Here is a 19,662-nt window from a genome sequence, read left to right as displayed (position 1 = left end):
TTTTTACTGAAAGGCATTCTGAGCAAAAGGAACCTGAGACAGGCGTAGGCCCAGATGCTGGAGGAAATGCAAGGAGACAAGTATGTCTCCAGCAAAGGAAACAAAAAAAGTATAAGGGATGAGGTCAGAGAAACAAGGATAAGAGCATAGATCCTGTGGGATCAAAGTGTTGGGATTTTATTCCAGCTGAGATGGAAAAGCCCTGGGAGTTGAGGAGATGGGAGTCACATGAACCAACTGATTTTCTAGACCCCACTATGGCTCTGTGTTGAGAATGGACTGTGGGAGCACCAACGTGGAATCAGAGAGCAGCCAGGAAGCCACTGCAATCTTCTATGTGTCAAACGGTGTGATCTTGGATGGAGAGATCAAGTACTAGGTGAGGGTGTAGATGTTCTGAACATGGAGCAGACAGGAGATGCTGACAGGCTGGGCGTGGAAGAGGAGAGATAAAGAGCCTGAGCTGCCACTGGGTGTTTTAGGTCAAACATCATGACTGAGACTATTGTCATCAGCTGAGAAGGGAAAGGTGGCGAGAGGAGCAGGTTTCAGGGGGTAGTTCTGCAGTTGGGTTCCGGCAGGCTAATTTTGAGACGCCTTCATAAATGCCTTTGGAAATAGCTGGGTAGGCAGGGGAGTGAGTATATGAGTCTGAGGTTCAAGAAAAGATCTGGGGTAGAAATAAAACTAAGGATGTGGACAGTCTGTCAATGTTATCGAAAGCTATAATTAGCTTAATGATATGGTTATTTTTAAAACTTTATTCTTCATTATGACTTAAAACTATATGTAATAAATATTTTTTGTTCTCTCTAATAACCAGTCTAGAGATTGTGGTCACTATATTAATCCTCAGAGACAAGAAGGACTGTTTACAATTTCTGGCCTACAGCATGCTATCATTTGGGTTATACCGAGAACAAGGTTGAACAATGCTGGGCTATCTCTTTGCTTATAATGGATTTTATCAATGTGTCCACACATTCGGGTAACACAGTCCCCCACAAAATAGGAGGATTATTCGTTCATATTTTTTTCAAGTCTCTGAGGGCCATCAAGTGTGACTTCCATGTGCTAACTGTCAGTGGGTTGGCTCTATTGTGGGTTGGCTATCTCAGAAAAAGCAGCCTGGCCCCAGTCCGGCTTGTTAGAGGATATACAGGCGCAATCAACTGGAACCACCTGGTATGGTGCCCACCCTGCCAACTTAGCACCACCACCTGTGGTTTTTAATTAGTCACGTGATTCCAGAAAAGTCTATCCAGATGGTCTTGTGTTATATGGTCTCGGCCCACTCTGCTACCTCAGCGCTCTCCTAGGGACAGACATCCTCCCGGAGAATGAACTGGCCTCCTGCCTTCCATGTAGTCACGCCCCCTACTGCAGCACCCCGAAGAGCGTCCTTTGATTTTCATGGTTATTGAGCGGCCTCCATCCTGAACTGTCTCTTATCATAAACGCTTCCAGGAAGTGTAAGTTGAAAGTAGAAATAGCATCCCAACTCTGACAACGTTTTATTTGAAAAGTAATGGCATTTCTGATTTCTAAGCGGCCAAAGTTAGGAACACATTTATTATAAAACAGAGTTATATGTCCAATCCAACGGTGTGACGGTAACGTTGAAGGCTAGAGCGGTTCACATTGACATGTATTCCACCAGCTGCCAGGAGAGGAAGGGCTTTTGGGAAAGCACTATCTGGGCCACAGTTGATCTCCTCACATCCGTTTTTGCAGAGCCGCTGCTGTTAGACAGCAGGAGACTTACTGATGGAGTGATTTGCGCGTCGCAGATAAAGAACCTTTCGCTGGCTCCCGGTGCCCTGTCCGGAACCGAGGCACAAGCCCGCTTCGCGTCCATGTCTTTCCTGTGACAGAAGGTCTGTCCACCCCTGACTGCGTATAAAATGACCTATGGAGCCTCGTGAAACACCGCTCGGCCTCTGTGCAAAATTGCCTGCGTGGAGACGCACAGGGAAGGACAGGAATGACGGTGAGAGGCAGCCGGGCCGCTGCCTCATCTTCCTGCCTCAGTGGCATTGCCGCATCAGGAGCGCATTAACGCAGTCAGCCGATGTGCATTGCCCGTCTGCCGTGCTGCAGGGAGGGAGCTTGAGGCCAGATTGCTTATACAGATTAAAAAGATGCTTTCCTTTTAGAGCCGATGCTCTGTGATGAGTATGCCAGCTTGGAGGAAATCCCCCTGTGCTGTGCGATGTCCTGCAAGGTCACCTACCCCAGGCTTGTTGGTGAGGAGAGGTATTCCTCGGGAGCTACTGCCTAAATGCTACTCGAGGAAAAAGCAATGGTGAGCAGGTGGGCAGTGTTCAAGGGGCAGATCCTAGCTTGCTTGGAGGCAAAAAAGAGATGGATGTTTACAGCAAATCAGCAAAAATCTGTTTAATACACTTCTGTAGACACTGGCAGTGATTGATGTACATAATCTTATATCACAACTCAGGTCTTTAATTAGGTTATTGAAGAGCAATTCATTAGAGCTATCACCAACACCTTCACTCCATTCAGCAAAGACTTATCAAATGCTTACCACGTGACAATAGCTGTTCTACGTGCTTTCAACACACTCAATAAAATAGATAAAGATACCTATGCTGGTGGTCTTATTTTTTAAATATATTTTTATTGAATTTTAGAGAAAGAAAAGGGAGAGGGGTGGGTAGAGCAATAGAAACGTCAATGAGAGAGAAACATCACTGGGCTGCCTCCTGCATTCCCCTTACTGGAGATGGAGCCTTAATGCAGGTATGTGTCCTGACCAGGAATCAGTTGGTGACCTCTTGATTCATGGGACAATGCTCAACCACTGAGCACACCGGCCAGGCCCTATGCTAGTGATTTTAGTGTGAAATTGCAATGGATAGAAATAGAATATAAAAAATATATACATTCTTCCAAAACAATTCTACAACCACTATCTATCAATCAATCATATTCAGCACTTGAAACTATATACTCCTTGCTTAAAGATGGTACTTTGTAATAGAATTATATGTGTAATTTACAAATTACTTCCTAACATGAAGAATGTTTACTAAAATAATTATAAAGCAATAAATACAGATGGGCTGCTCTAATAGTTATTAAACACAATCAGACAATCCCTAATAGCATACAAAACAGATAAAAAGCTCAAAAATGAGTATGTGCTAGACATTTTCCCAATTATTACTTTTATAGATCTCTTTCTTGGTTTAACATTCCTGTTCACCAGTAGGCAAGTGAAATGATGATTTATGTTGGGGCCAAAGCAAAAACACCACTCCCTATGTTCCTCCCTCCCGCCCCTTTCTCTCAGATTACCACGTTAGAACAAACGACAGTCCATCAGTAGCTTTAAATATTCAGAGGCATCTTTGGAGAGAAAGTGTAAAACGATTTGCCAGATGCAGAAAGCTAGAGAGAAGGTCTAAAGCACTCATTTCTAGAGCATAAAGGGAAAGGGGTGCGGGCTGATGACTGCTAACAGCAGGACAGGCGGCGTTCCTCCACCACTCCAAGACCCCTGGGTTTTCACCTGTGCCAGCCCGAGGGCAAAGCGAGAAGATAATTAATAATCTAATTAGTGGCTGTGTCACATGCTGTGTATTCTGGCATCTTGGTAGACACCGGGGGACAGAAATAAAACCAAACCACACTCACTAATTCCCAGCAACTCCTAGAGCAAGGGTAACATATGAATGATTTTTAAGGAAATGAAAATATGGTGTTTTCCCCCCAAAAATCAACAGGCATCTTTCAGTTTCATCCTCCCAGGAGGTGACATTCCAAACAGCTTCTAGAGAATCAGATCTGACACCTTCACACTGAAGGGAAGAAGCATGCTCCTATCCATCAGCCCCCAGAGTGGAATAAGCCCGGTGTTCCGTGCAGTGAGTCCTGCTTAGAACAGGAAGCAGTTTGCAAGAGTCCCTGTGACTTCGCGCAACCAAGCCAACCCCAGTCCAACCCTGGAACGCCAACAGGTTAACAGCTGTCTTTCATCAAAGGAGCAAAACGACAGGAGCTGGCTCTGAGCAACCCCCCCTTTGTGTTTCCACCGGCATTAGGACCTAGGTGGGCCCATAAATAATAGCAGTGACCTGGCCTCCACCATGGAATTCTGTGTGCAGGAGGAGCAGCTTCCTGAATTATAACACCCCCCTCCGCCAGGACCTCTCCTATAGCTCCTCCGCGGCACTGAAGTTCTGCACACAAATGGCATCCTGTGGACTGGGGTGCAGCTGCATGCACCGTGTTCATCTTAGACCTCACGGTGCCATAATCATAAGTCAGGGAGGCTGAGGAGAAGCCTCGGGACACACGATGACGTCCACCTGGGCCGTGATCCGAAGCAAGGTTGTTGTGGGTGCAAACCCAGGTCCTGTCCCAGAGGAGCTGTGTGACCTCGGGCAAGTAACTAACCTCTCTGTTGACTTCCTCATGGGTGAAAGGAAGATTTTAATCTTAGGGTACTTCCAGGGCAGTTGTCAGAATGGAATGAGAGTGAATATGGAAAGAGCTTATACAATGAGCATGTGCACATAGTGTTGGCCCTTACTGTGATGTGTATCTGCCTGGGGATAGGACGCTGCAGTTCAGCCTCATTTATTTTTATTTTTATTTTTATTAATATATATTGTTACTGATTTCAGAGAGGAAAGATGCGGGAGAAAGAGAAACATCAATGATGAGAGAGAATCATGGATAGGCTGCCTCCTGCACGCCCCCTACTGGGGTGGTTAACCATGGCGGATGCGCAGGGTAGATGGGGGTGGGGTGGGAAGTGGTCATGAACCCTGACATTTGGAGGGACCATTCTGAAGGGCACACTGACTCCTGCTGCTGCTGTCTGGACAACACAGTGATCCTCAGAACCAGCCAGACAGGTTGAAGGCTCATCAGCGCTCAGAGAGGCCTGGCGGCAGGCAGCAGGCTGAGCTCCACTGCCGGGCCTGCCAGAGAGAGAAGGCGGGGTGCACCCTGGTGCCATGGCTCCTCTCTGCAGAGCTGTCCAAGCCACAGGGACACACGCGCGTCCGCGTCCGGGAGCCTCTCAGCAGCTTCGCTGGGAATTACAACAGGCGCCCTTTCAGGAAACGGTGCAAAGCTGAGCGAGGCAGGAGAGCCAAGTGCCTCCTACAGTCCAGGGTTCGCTCCTTCGTGCCTGGATGTCAGGCCCCCTTCAGACAGAGGAAGGAAGCGTCTGGTGACACCCTATGCGCGTTGGGTTCTGTGAATAGGTCCCTGTACAGTGCGGGGCCCATTCAGGAGCAATTAAATTTGGTTAAAATAAGAAAGAAATGCTTTTTAAGGAGAGAGAGGAAAAAAAAAGAAGGTTTGAGGGGATTGCAAAAGTTGATTGTGCTCAAGCACTTTGACACAGGTTTGGTTTAGTTCTCAATTATCCAGTCGTATTTAAGCTGGCCTCTTACTCTGAAATATGATAACCTTTCTTTTCTCTGGGTTCTTTCTCCCAAATTAATAGCACTGTCTCTAATTCCATGCGCAGCAAGCAAAGAGTTTGTTTTACCAGATAACAGTAGGCCTGGGGATCGGCCAATGTCTAAAGAGCCATTGGCCAACTCCGTGGCAGGCCCGGGACTGTAACTGATAAATAGACAGTCCTGGCGAAATCACTTTAAAATTGACTTTCATCTTCTCTCGCTGCTGGTATTATTCAGGGTGGGATCCAACACAACCGAAAGCAGAAATGAACAAATGCATGAACCTATAAAAATTAAATCATATTACGATTTCGAAAAGAAGAAATAACTGTATTTGACGCGTTCTGACATGGGAGGCAGTTTGAAATGAAAACGACAACAACGAAAAACAACCCTCAGGTTCTGAATTAAATTTGAGATTAGAAGGGAAAAAAAGTCCAAAAGTAAGGAAGGCATCGTAGCATACTAAAAGCTACACTGAAAACTGCATTGAAAGTTGACTCTTGGGTGAGAGAATGTAGGGACCATGGCAACATTTTATAGCCTCTGTGTGTACCTCTCTTTCTTCTTTGCTAAGGAACAAAACTTCAATGGTCAAGGAAAAGAAAAGGTTGGTTTCCTCTCAGCGCTCCCAGCTCAGCTCACGTTTCCCCAGAATTAAAGGAGGGAAGTGAAGGAGTAAAAGCCGAAACGACAGGCTCTCAGGCCTTGAATTCCTAATGATCCCACCACCCACCCCTCATCATTCTCCAAGGGAGGAGGAAAGAAAAGTGCACTTAGGGCACAAGAGAATCCTGGCCTTTGCAGACCTAGATGCAATCATTAACAGGTATGCAAAACGGTGGGGCAGGCTTGGCACTTACAAAACCCTGTGTGTGAGTGACCTGTTAGGTACACTAGGAGTATAATTGGCTTCCATGGAGTCTTCCCAGGAGCCGAAGGACAGCTACTGCTTTTCCCTAAATACAGGAAAAGGCTACCTGTGGTGGACATACGAACTCTGCCATGATGTCACCAGCATGACACATATTATGGTTGCCCATTAACAGTGAGTACTGCCACCTGGCTGGCATGGCTCCGTGGTTGAGTGTTAACCTATGAACCAGGAGGTCACAGTTCCATTCCTGATCAGGGCATATCTCCGGGTTTTAGACTCTATCCCCAGGAGGGGGTGTGCAGGAGGCAGCAGATCAATGATTCTTTCTCATCATTAATGCTTCTATCTCTCTATCCCTCTCCCTTCTTCTCTAAAATAAACTATATATATATATATATATATATATATATATATATATATATATATATATATATATATATATTAAAAGAGTGAGTACTTCCTTACAAACTAGCCCTCTAGGTATCTATTCCTAAGGTAGAAGGTGTTCTGTTGTTTCATATATTTAGACAATCCAAAGGAACAACTTTAATTAGAATGAGCACTAATAAGTGCTTTCCTCTTATTTTTCCAAGTTTGACCCCTTGTTTTTTAAAAAGAGTTTGTCTATGAAACATACAACCCATATCAAGTAATAATCAATTCATTATCTGCCTTAATAAAAGTCATATAATTTATCCTATCTAATAAAGAGGGAATATGCTAATTGACCATCACTCCATCACAAAGATGGCTGAACCCACAGCTGAGGCCAAGTTACCATAAGGAGCCTTAACAAGCAATCAGCAAGGACCTGAGGCTATGCCCTCCCCCGCCCCCATGGGGCTTGACAGGGGACCTCAGGCTGCGCACCCCACCTGGCAGGGCTTGACAGGGGACATCAGGTCACACTCACTGCCCTGACATCAGGCTGGGGGACCTCAGGCCACATCCCTTGCCCCAGTGCCAGGCCAGGAGACCTGAGGTGACATCCCCCCACCTGGTGGGGCTTGACAGAGGACCTCAGCCCGTGCCCCCCACCCAACAGGGCTTGATGGAGGACCTCAAGGTACATCCCCAGTGCTGAGTTGGGGGAACTCAGGCCATGTCCCCCATCTGGTGGGGCTTGATGGAGGACCTCAAGGCATGCCCCCCACCCTGATCTGGGCTGGGGGGACCTCAGGCCACGCCCCCCCACCCTGGCACCAAGCCAGGGGACCTGAGGCTATGCCCCCTGCCAGCAGGGCTTGACAAATGTAGGACTGGCCAGGTTTGGATATAGCCCCATTGCGGAGGGGGGGGGGGGGGGGGCAGGGCGGGGGGCAGCCGAGTCTGGGTCTCATACGATTTTGAGGTACATGTGGGTGGGTGGGGACTTGACTCTGGGTCCTGTGATGTGCCCCAGACTCTGACAGGAGGAAGGTTTTCATATACATTTTACTAATTTTCTTTCATCTCTGACAATTCTATTGTAGAGAAAGGGCAAATAGCAATATTAAATAATTTCCTCTAATTAATCCCTTTTTAATGGGCATGAATTTCATGTTCTGGGTCACTAGTATAATATACTAGAGGCCTGGTACATGGAATTCATGCATGGGAGGGGGTTGTCCCTCAGCCCAGCCTACACCCTCTCCAATCTGGGACATCCCTCTCACAATCCAGGACTGCTGGCTCCTAACCACTCGCCTGCCTGCCTGCCTGCCTGCCTGATTGTCCCTAACCAATTCTGCCTTCCAGCCTGATTGACCTCTAACTGCTCCCCTGCCAGCCTGGTCGCCCCCAACTGTCCTCCCCATAGGACTGGTTGCACCCAACTCTGCTGGCCCAATCGCCCCCAACTACCCTCCCCTGCTGGCCTGTTCACCCCCAACTGCCTTCCACTGCAGCCTTATCACCCACTACTGACCTCCTCTGCTGGCCTGTTTGCCCCCAACTGCCCTCTCAATGGCCATCTTGTGGTGGCCATCTTGTGATAATGTCGCACATAATGCCACCTAGGTTTTTATTATATAGGATATATCATCCAATCAATATAAAATCAACATGAAAAGCATAGAAATCTGACATGATTTGCCTTATGTGAAATACATATATAATTTTCTAAGCTTCTTCAAAATTCAAATTTGTACCTGCCTCTCCAGTAACAACTCTAGAGAGGATCAACACTATAATCTTAATCCAGCCACAAATACTTACAAAATATACTTTACAAACTATTATGCTTTCCATTCTGATACAGATAATCTTATAGAATCAGATAATTAAGCATAGTAACAATACAGCTAAACAAAAATCACCTTCCTCTGATCTTAGGAAGTTGAGGAATTTTTAAATCCATCCTGTTACTATTTCCTCTCCACTTTTAAATCAGTCCTTCTCACTGAACCCATCTTCTCACTAAGCACTCCAGCGCATACATTTAAGTCATTCCGTAAAGGCTCAGACTACTATTTTGTAGTTATTTATTACAAATCATCACTATTGCAGATCTTCCCCTACTCGTTTAGAAAAACCATGGCTAGTATAAGAATGTTTTTTATGAAAATGAGTATTCAGCTAACCACTTTTCTGTGCCTCAGTTTCCTTGCAGTAAAGTAAGAAGGTGGTATATGAGAAGGTGGCATTATTATTTCTATAATAATTTCTGTCTAGCATCCCCTTAAAAAATCCCTTAAAAGACACCTTTTTCTTTTTATTACAGACACCATCAGCCAAACTTAATTTGAGTCCATTTGTTATTATTAAATAGGACTCAGTTCAGTAAATTAACCAGAGTGAAATTTGTCCCAGAATAAACAAAATTTTTACAAAAAAAAAAAAGGCAGAGGAAGTACTTAGATTTTTTTTTATAGGAAACCTACCCACAAGTCTGAAAAGGGGTTCCTAGTTGCCTTGCTATGTTTTAGGAATAACTTAACATGAATGATGTGCTCCTTCTAATTTAGTCACAAAGACAGACAAATATAGAACCTAAAAAAATAATAAATACTGTGAGCAATCATGCTATCTAAATATATACATTTCTCATTTTACAACTTTTTGATTTTGTCTGCAATGATCAGAATATACTCAGAGAGTGATTTTGATAAAGTAGACTCTGTCAAGTATTGATTATGGGGTCAACAGTCAGTTTAGGATATCAATACACTTAATTGAAGACATGTGGACAGTTTTGTGAACGTCCACTTGTGCATATGCCACCCAACCCGAGGCTAGCTGTGCACAGCACGCAGGATGACGCTTCTTGGAAGATACCAACTTTTCCTTATTGTTTCTCTAGTGCAGACGTTGTCCATTTTGAACAGAAAGTAACAAACGAAGAGACATTATTAGTACTCCTCACGGACACTGCACTGACTATCGGAAGTATATCTGATCTCTGAGCTGGTTTCTGATTAAGCAACCACAAGCCTCAGCTGGATCTCTTTGCAAAGATGGATCAGCTTGGCCGCGGGAGCCAGCACCATTTCACCTGCTGATCCCGGGCACTCAAGACAACACCAGCTGCAGGGCACACTGCCCACGGCGAGAAGCTCTGGGAGTTTCTCATAAAATGAATCCGCTTCTTGCAAGAACAGTCTTGGCTTCACCACCAAAGATCGAATCCCATATTAATTAGCAAAACATGATTCAATTCGATGCTGTTTTTCTTGGTACTTAATCGTACCTTCACTCATTGCTAAAACTCTTAAAAACCTCCTATCTTAGCACCACCACAGAGCAGTCACCACAGAGTCTGAGGAAACCTCCAGTCCTGTCTATAAAATGTAATGAGCTGACGGACAGAGAAGCCCCTTATATTTCTGAGATGAAACATTTACGTTAGCCACAGGCTAAAAATGGAAGCTAATGTAAATGAATATATTATCAAACTCTTTTGTGCTGGATCATAATAAATACCACACATTTAGAATGAGCATGTTAAAGATCACCAAAGGGTAAGGTTTCTATGTGCCAAGTAAAATGATGCCTGTGTGAGAGCTTAAATTTTCTTTGAATCCATCCATCCCGGAACTTTTCTCTGTAAGACTAGACGCTTCAGGGTCCTAACTACGCTTCCTGCCGGGTCGGATGTATTATAAACCCGTAACTCTTGAAGGCTTTACTATTTTTAATCCCAGGAATGTCAGTTTTAGATGAAAATAGGCTGCTTTAAGTCATCTTTGGGTCAAGCGACCCAATCACACCGCTGCATCTCTGAGAAATCTATACATCAGAGTATAATTCTAGCACACGACACTCTTGCTTAGAAATTGGAACAAAATCGTACTCACTGCTCACTCACTGGCACACCTAAAGACCAGTCTGAGAAGGGGACACTGGGTTCACGTCCCCCCGTGTGATGATTCAGGCCAGCGTTTCCTTTCAGGCATTAATATACCACTGGGTCCTTTCGGAAGTTTATTAAGAAGCTAGAATGCCCACGAGTCGGTTGAAATCATTATCTAGCTTCCCACTACGCAGCAAGCACCTAGCACCTTAGTGGTTGAAGGAATACCACATTTTACAACACGGCCGTCTAAGCCATCACAGAACTTTCAAGACAGTTCATCAGCAAGGACAGGCAGAACAACGTGTTCTGTGCACTTGGCTACGTCTTACATCACTTGGCTTTATAACAACAGGGAAGGTTCTTTTTCCATCAGGATTCGCGGTGGTACCCGGATGTTTGTTTAAAAGTGTTTCAGGTAAGTAGCTGAATGTGGGGATGTGACCTCTCTGATGTCCATGGGACTTAAAGGAAAAGATACATCTCCAACCCTGAATGCCTACAATGGCATCCTTAGTTTATATTTCACCTTTCACTGAAGAGAGTCGGAGTGTCTGTATTTTTAAAATAAATAGGTGCCTGTAGAATACTTTTGTGATGGCATATCCCTTCCTCCTTAAGGAGGATTTTAAGAAGTAGATGCTCAGATTCCAAATAATAAGCAAAACCAGCAGAGGGCAGAATGGCGGGCAGAATGGCCAATCTCGCTGGGGACCAGGTACCCAAGGTAGAATGCAAACTTGGGGTGGATTCCATTTCCAAATACTCTGCTCCGTATCCTTGGAAAGGGAGGAGGGGACCAATAGACATCACAGGCATCACTTCTTTAAAGCGCAACTAGGGTCCTCCGAGGCGCGGACTGTCTGCCCGGGGACGAGTCCCCGCGTGGAGGAGGCAGGCACCCACGCCACGCGGCCCGCTCGCTGCCGCTGCCGGGGAAGGTGGAGGCCAGCGCGTGGGGAGGGAACACAGACCTGGTGTCCAGGAGTGCGGCCCTCCGAGAGCCCCACCGCCCGTCAGGCAGAACTCAGATCTTGGCACCCACTGGCCAGACTCAGGTTTCCGCTAAAGCTTGCGCATTGGGGGCTGACAATTCCTTCCTCCCTCCGCCAAGCCTCGCCACCCTCCTCCTCACCCCACTGCCCCTGCGCTTTGAACAAAGCTGGCTTTTCTACTCGCAGCACTCGGGCTCCTGCACTCCGGCGGGCTCCCGCCAGCCAGCCAGCCAGCCAGCCGAGTCCAGGGCACCTAACGGACCAAGCGCTCCGCGGGGAGGGCGGGGGCAGGGGCGGGCTGGGCGCGGGGGGGCGGTGGAGGGAAGTCGCTCTCCCTCCCCGGGTTCTGACAGGGCTGCGGTCTTCCCGACAGGTCAGCTCATGGAACAGCGGCGGCTGGTGCCACGTAGGAACTTTTCCTTACCTCTCTCCTCCCGCCCCACCCGCGCCCCCTCCCCGCCCTTCCCAAGCCTAGGCCTCCGCCCCCAGCCCGTTCGCCGGGCCAGTTTCATCATTCTCCATGAGAACTGCACGTCCGACCTGCAAGGAGTGGGGAGTGGGGGTCCTGGTGGAGAGCCTTCTCCCGAGTTGCCACCCCATCCCTAAGAACCTGCCACTTCCCCACTGAAAATCTCCCCCAAATGCCCCCCCACGCACACACGTGTTCTGTCTTCTCGATTCCCCAGCACCCCCCCCCCCCGCCCCCGTTTCTCATAGCCCTGAAAGGAGGAAAACAGCCCGTTTCTCACTTTATTCCAGACAAAGAACTTCGCCAGGTTCCCTTGAGCCCCTTTTTCCGTATTTTCGGCTCAGCTCAGCCCTAAATAAAGATCCTTCCACTCACTGGGATCTGGAGGAGCCAGAAGACGTGCGGGCTGGGGGCCGGGCTGGAACAAAAGCCTGCACAAGTGCCCTTGTGTGCAGGGCAGGTAACATGTCCCCTCTCCCCCAAGGCTCCGGCCGCGGCCGGGGCACCTCCGCGGGCTCCGCGCTGACAGATCTGTGTCCCCGCCACCGCTTCTCCCGTTACCGGCCCGCCTACACCCGCCTCGCCCTCCGGCCCGAGCTTCCCAACCTGGCGGTGGCAGCCGCAATCTGGATCTTATTTGGGAGGATGGTTTCTTGGGGGGCCTGGGGGGCGCCTGGGCAGGGGGAGGGGGAGGGGCGCAGAATGAGATCGCCGGACGGACGGATGGCGATCGCCCTCCTCCCCCGGTCCCAGCCCCCGCGGTCTTACCTCCTCTGACCTCTCGGGGCTGGGCGAGGAAGGTCAGCGCCAGGGTGGTGACGGCCAGGTCCCAGGGCCACCGTCTCGTCTTCCAGCGGGAGGGCCACCGCTCCATCTCCGCGCCCCGCACTCGCCGCCGCCGGGAGCTCGCCCCGCCGCCCACCAGCCCGCGACCCGCACCCGCTCCGCGTCCCTTCCAGGTGGCGCAGACTGTTCGCTACACAGCCATCGGGGAGGGAGCAGGCAGCAAAAAAATTAAAAAAAAAAATTAAATTAAAAAAAAATCAAAGGGCTTTTTCTTTTCGAATTGGATGGTGTTTTGCTTCCTTCCTGTCCCCCGGCCCCCCTCTTCTCCCTCTCGCTCGGCCCCCGCCGGCCGGGACCCTCCGATCCGTCCTCCGCGGGGCCCTGCCTTCACTCTGCAGGCGGGCGAGGGGCTTCCTCCAAAAGCCGGAGACGACTGCGGGCCCCTAAAGGCTGCATGCCGTCAGGGGGCCGGGCGAGGGCTCCGGGCAGCCCCCTCCCCCGCCCACTCCCCGGCGCCCCCCGCCCCGGCCCGGCCCCGCGCGAAACTGACAAGCCGGCCGCGCGCCGCGCCCAATCACACGCCGCGCGCGCGGCCCGAGCCCGCCCCCTCGGCCCGGCCCCGCGACCGCGGCCGGAGCAAGCCCGGCCCCCGGCCCCCTCCCTCCGCCCCGGCCCGCAGCGGCGGGGGGCGCGCTGGGCTCCCGCGCCCCGGGAATGAAAGGAATGGCCGGGGAGCCCGGAGCGCGCGGAGTGTTCAAGGAGCTTCTGTGTTCCACAAAAACAGCCACTTGTCTCCCCGGCCCGTCTGCTCGCCCCGGGTCGGCGGCGGGGGAGGGGAGGAGCCCGCGGCGGGTCCCCACCCCGCTGGAGTGCGGGCTGGCCGCCGGCGTAACCTTATCCCTGGGCACAGATCTGCAGCTTCCAGCAGACCGGGGACCTGGGACCTGGGACCGGCGGGCTCAGGCTCCGCGGACTCCCGGACGTGTGTTGTTTGGCTGTTTTTACACCGAGATTTAGAAGGAGGGGCTCAAGGTGAGATGGAGGCACTCACACAGGTCAAGGCACCCATGGTTTTCAAGGCAAGCTGTCCGCTGGGACCTGAAGTGGACAGGTGTCTCTCGGAACTGCCTCAGTTCTGCACGGGCTCCACTGAGAGGCTGGGGACTCTGATCCGAGGCAGGGCAAGGAAGAGCCGCGAGATGCAGGGGCGCTGACAGTAAGCGCCTGGGCAATCCAGCCCACTCTGTCCTCGTCCCCGTGAGAGGGTAGAATGGGAGGAGAAAACACCTGGAGAGCAACCAGCAAAAGGCCTCCGGAGCTGGAACCATGGCCCTGCACAGTGAACCATGGGGGGTAGCGGTTGGGGGGTGGAAGGGTGTCTCAGGTCCTTCACCCTTGCTCAGAGGAACCCGCTTACAGCTTACACCTTGGATACAGAGTCCCTGACTTGCCTCCCCCCCCCCCCCCCCCCCCCGCCCCTTCCCAACTCTAAAATATGGCTTCCTGTTGGCTCCTCCTGTTCCTTATTTCCTAAGGTGTCTCTCTCCAGTTTGCTGGACCAGAGCCCAGCAAGGTGCCAGCATACAATTAGGCACTCAACAGAGGCCTGTTGAATGGATGAATGGCTGTCCCCGCGGACAGAGGCTGGCAGCTTTGGCCAGGACCTGGGCTGAGTAGTTAAGATACTTCAGTGTAAGAATCCCCAACTCCATTTACGAGGCCCACTTGTCCACTCATCTTTCGGAAACAACTCTCTGTTCTTTATGGAACTAGACCTCGTGACCCATCAGATGAAGCAGGGGCTCTAGTTATGTGGTGTAAGAGTTGGAAGGGGCGCAGAGAAGAGAGTGAGGCCCAAGATGGGATTCACAACATACACAGGAGGCCATACATGTGAAATGAGGAGAGCCACTAACAAAGCCTTCGATGGGGCAGTCACTCTCAGTGGCAAAGAACCATTCCATATCGAGAAGGTGACTTCTTACTTTATATTAGGGATGCTGCCGGAAGCACGTGTGGGATGCTTATGTCAGCTACGGAGACGTATCAGCAACGAGCTTCTTGGAGGATGACCTCAAGTCGCTAATTGAATGAAATGATTCAAAATCAGAGTGTGTTTGAAATTGGAATGCACGGTTAACAAACGAAAAGTTTATGGTGGGAACGTAGGTCAATTTGCAACCTTCATTATCCTTCATCTCTTCAAAATGAAAAAAAAAAAATACGTGTGTTTTTGCCATGTCCACACTTTTTTGAGACCCTATTTTCCTATCCAATAGTTTGTCCATTTGTAAACTTATTCTAAAAGTTATTCCTTGCAAACTGGTGGAATTGCAATGTTTAGATAGACATATCTGTGAGATTGCCAAAATGGGAGACCCACTCAATGGCTAGAGAGAGTCACGTGGTGTGTAGGAACGTGTCAAATGGTGTTTCGAATTGTTTCTCCGTCCCTGTCCTGATGGATGGAGCATTTCGAGGCCGGACACTGTCCCAGGAGGTGAGAAATGAGGCAGTCAGCCTAGCAAGCCCCGCCTTCCAGTCACATCTCAGGCCTTCTCGCCACTGAAAGGGTCCTTTCAGGCAAAGGGACGTGGGTGAATAGAGCCATCACCACCTTCGGCTCGCTGTACTCTGTGGTCTAAATTCCTCTGGCCCCAGCCCAGCGACGCATAACCTGGGTCTGAATTGACGCCTCTGGGAGGAAATATAGTAGATTCATAGAAAGGAATATTAATGGTGCCCAATCCCGCTAGCCTGTAGCCAGCAGCCAGATCGAGAGCCCGGGAACCTACCTGCCCATGGGTGTCCAGGAGATGAACTCATGGAGAGGAAAGTTATTGCCAAACAAGAGATGGAGGACAGGGCCTGGCCACTGTGACTCAATGGTTGAGTGTCTATCTATGAACCAAAAGGTCAAGGTTCAACTCCCTGTCAGGGCACATTGCTGGGTTGCGGGCTCCATCCCCAGTGCGGGGCCTGCAGGAGCAGCTGATCAATGATTCTCTCTCATCATTGGTGTTTCTCTATCCCTTCCTCTCTGAAATCAATAAAAGATAAATGTGTGTTTTTTTGGTTTTTTTTTGTTTTTGTTTTTTTAAAGAGAGAAATGGAGGATAGGGAAGCGGAAGAGACCTCACCACCTTCAAACTTGGCATGGCTTACTTTCCAAGGGCAATTTTCACGCCACCTTTCAGCCCGTCCTTGTTCACTGTTTACCCACAGATTCAAACGTAATAGAATGTGACGGTTTCCTGACGGTCTTATTCCGCAGCACAATTAGCTCTATGACACTTCCTACTTGGGCCTGTTATAAACAGTGTCTGAAGGACTTGCGCGGCTTTCTTTGCAGAATTCATTCTGGCCGCAAGCCGTGCAGAAAACGAGATGGAAAGAGTTTAAAGAAAAAAGCAGTGGCTTCCTTGGGAGCAGTGCTCTACGTTGGCTTCTCCGCACTGGCTTGTCAGGGATGCTGAGAGTCAGCTGGTGACTGATTGGGAGGTCCCTTAGGGAAGTTGAATGTTCTGGACAATTTTCCGAGCTCACGGAGTTTTGCTAACCATGGGGAAGAGCCACCAGATGCTCCCCCAGGCTTCAATCTCTAGGCATGGGGGGACACAGAGTCAGAACCAGTGTTTAAACATGGAGACCTTACTGAGAGTGATGAAATAGTGGAGGTGGAGAGAACTCGCTAAGGAAACATGGAGCCGGTCCCTCCTGCCTCACAGAGGGACCACTGTTTATGGTAGAAAGTGGGGGTGCGGAGGGGACAGGGGAGTTCATTTCCAGAGTCTAGACCAGCTCCCAAGTTACTCTACAGTATGAAGCATTTTGGGTAAGTATTTTTCGGCACTTTTACTGTGAAATAACATACAGAATGTAGGGCTACAAACTAAGCCCACTTTCCATGATAACAAAAAATTTGGGGTGGTAAGTTTGGTCTGTTGAAGTTTTGAAAGAGTCTACTGACCCATCCTATTTAAAAGAACCTACAACAACAACAAAAACGTTTTAAGAGGAAAAAAAGGAGACATATGTACTACTAAACAATAATAATAATAATAATAATAATAATAAAAGACCTACAGTAAAATCCATTCTAAGTGCCCCTAACAGGCAAGAAATATACGGTCTTTGTACACTTGGGTGCATCTCACTTTAAAATACCCTTTGTGCCCTGGCTGGTGTTGCTAAGTGGTTAGAGCATCAACTCATGCACAGAAGGGTCAAAGGTTCAATTCCTGGTCCTGGGTAGGTACCTGGGCTATAGATTTATCCCCGGCCCTGGTCCAGGCAGGTTTGGGAGGCAACCAATTAAAGTCTCTCAAATGAGCCTCCCTCCCCTGCTCCCATCCTAATCCCTCCCTCCCTTCCAGTCTCTTTAAATATCAATGGGGAAAATATCATCAGGTGAGGATTCACAACAACAAAATAACAGTAAACGGCCTGTTGTTAGCTATGCTTGCGGGAACTATCACAGACCTTGTTTGTAATTGTCCGGAGGCGGAAGGGAGGAACAGCGAACAGAAAATGGCTCAGGGTTAAACACTCAAATATTTTGGGCCCTTAGTCAAGACAGTTTTACTCTCTGTATCCTTTCTTCTCCTGGACTGAGTGGCTTTGGCCATTGGCAAAGATGTAACCAGCCTTTTTACAAAGTGGTACCTAAGAGCATGGACGTCCCCATCCGTAGAAGTAGAAGATGGGATTTTAAACACTTCAGGGAGCCATGTGCCATGACCGGAGGAAGGACCACAACAACATATCCCAGTGGTGTTTTGCTGGGCACAGCATTCCAACTAGCATGTGAGTAGTGATACCTTCATTCACACCGGGGGCTCCCAATAAAACAAGGGTTGCTAAAGGAAAGGATTCTAGCTACTTTCAAGGGATTTGTTTCCTCTTAAGAATTTGCTCAGAACAATTTGACCAATGCTTTTTACAAGTTAATTTTGGTAGTGAAATAAGACTAGACAAATAGCTTTCTTTTGACACCTTTCATGAAATAAGTAATAAAAGGCAACCAGATGACCAAATCTGTCATTGCACTTTCTAAAATACACAGCATTCTCCTCTGCTTCGACCACATTCTCACAGACCAACTTACCCCAATGGCACTTGTCAGTGTTACTGACTTAGAATAAAATGGTACTTTCAGCCATAGGTAATGTGTTTTGTGCCTCCACCATTTGTACCAACTCATTTAATTCTGAAACTAAATGCATGTGCTTTAGAAATTGGAAAATCCAAACAGATTTGTGAATTATAGGCAATATTTCTGTTATTTTTATATAACAATTTTAAAAAAAAATATACTTTATTGATGTTTTACAGAGAGGAAAGGAGAAGGACAGAGAGTCAGAAACATTGATGAGAGAGAAACATCTGTCAGCTGCCTCCTGCACACCCCCTACTGGGGATGTGCCTGCAATCAACGTACATGCCCTTGACTGGAATCGAACCTGGGACCCTTCAGTCCACAGGCCAACGCTCTATCCACTGAGCCAAACCGATTAGGGCTATATGACAATCTTATACATTCTCTTGATGTCATGAAAAAAAAATGCCAAATAGGAGATTTAAGTCTGGTGAATAGGGTTAAGTATCGAAATAGATCTTATTTTTAAAACATCTGTGATGAATAACTCCAACTTAATTGGTTTTGCAGATTCTCAGTGTTTAGCAACCCTCCCAATATTCTATCTTCTGCCAGTGCCCATGCAGTCCCATCATTGCTCATTTAAATGCTGCACAAACAATAGCTCCTATTTCCAACGTTTTTACAGTCATCTATAAAGGCTGGAAAATTGCAGATGGATTTAAATTACTGCAAAAGAAGAAGTATTCCACAAGAAACTGTACTTTTGAAAGCAAACTAACTTTTTTTACTTTAATAAGAACTTCTTACTAAAGGTACTTAAGGGGTTTGTCTTGTCAGTCTTCAGAACATCTTCAAATCATAGGAATGTGGCAGTTTAATATTTTCACTTTAAGGATGAGGTTAGGGGCACTCAAAGTTCAAACTAGGAACACAGAAACAAAACATGTGAAACATTTTATTTTCACATTTCTTCTCTCATTATTACAATTTTTTTTTTCCTTTCTTGATTTTTAGAGAGAGAGGGAGAGGGACAGAAAGAGAGAAACATAGATTGGCTGCCTCCTACATGCCCCCTACTGGGGATTGAGCCTGAAACCCAAGCATGTACCCAGATCAGAAATCAAACCTGGTGGCCTCTTGGTTCATGGGTTGATGCTCGACCACTGAGCCACACTGGCCACACCTGCTCTCATTACTTCTTTCTTTATAAGTAATATGTTTTTAGAATATAGTTTTGTATTTTATATTATTTTCTTTACAGATTAATTAATAAAATGAATGCAATCCCCACGATTACAAATCTTAAAATCAGGAAACGTAACATCACTGCCTATATGTATAAACAAAATCTATAAATCTGATTAAAGACTTACATCTTTGAATAAATTTCTAAGAAATTTTAAAAACCTGTTTTGAAAGGTAAAGATGAATTATTTTTACCCCAATGCCAATCTTCAGCTTTTATTCTCTTCTAAGATGTTTAAATAAATTCTATAACTTGATATGCTTCTGCAAATGAAAGCACTACTGAAGTTAACCTGGAGGCATTTTATGCTTTCCAAAAGGGAAGAGAAAAAAGACATTCAATATATTAAAGAAAAGAAATATAATCGGAATTACTTTAGTATTTATCCAAACCACCCAAAATATTTGTTTTTAAAAAGACTTACATAGGCCCCGCAGGTGTGGCTCATTGGCTGAGCACTGACCTAGGAACCAGGAG

At 47.7% G+C, this 19,662-nt stretch overlaps 1 protein-coding gene and 1 long non-coding RNA gene across 2 annotated transcripts in view; one reads left to right on the top strand and one right to left on the bottom strand.

Annotated features, from left to right (window-relative positions):
* COL11A1 (collagen type XI alpha 1 chain) overlaps nucleotides 1-13,317 on the bottom strand; it is a 146,510-nt gene extending 133,193 nt beyond the window's left edge. Inside the window, exon 1 of the mRNA XM_084866080.1 lies at nucleotides 12,821-13,317. Coding sequence (XP_084722206.1) covers nucleotides 12,821-12,926 — 106 coding nt within the window. The 5' untranslated portion in view covers nucleotides 12,927-13,317. The remainder of the gene's footprint in view (nucleotides 1-12,820) is intronic.
* Nucleotides 11,304-12,801, top strand: LOC311612817. The gene is made up of 3 exons (XR_014793358.1): nucleotides 11,304-11,646; nucleotides 11,957-11,989; nucleotides 12,343-12,801. It is a non-coding gene; the product is annotated as an uncharacterized lncRNA (long non-coding RNA).
* Nucleotides 13,318-19,662: the final 6,345 nt, after the last annotated feature.

The sequence above is a fragment of the Pipistrellus hanaki genome, assembly GCF_964339955.1.
Source record: "Pipistrellus hanaki genome assembly, chromosome: 18".
Taxonomy (NCBI): domain Eukaryota; kingdom Metazoa; phylum Chordata; class Mammalia; order Chiroptera; family Vespertilionidae; genus Pipistrellus; species Pipistrellus hanaki.
The sequence above is the reverse complement of the archived record's forward strand: the minus strand, read 5'-3'. Positions and strand labels throughout refer to the sequence as shown.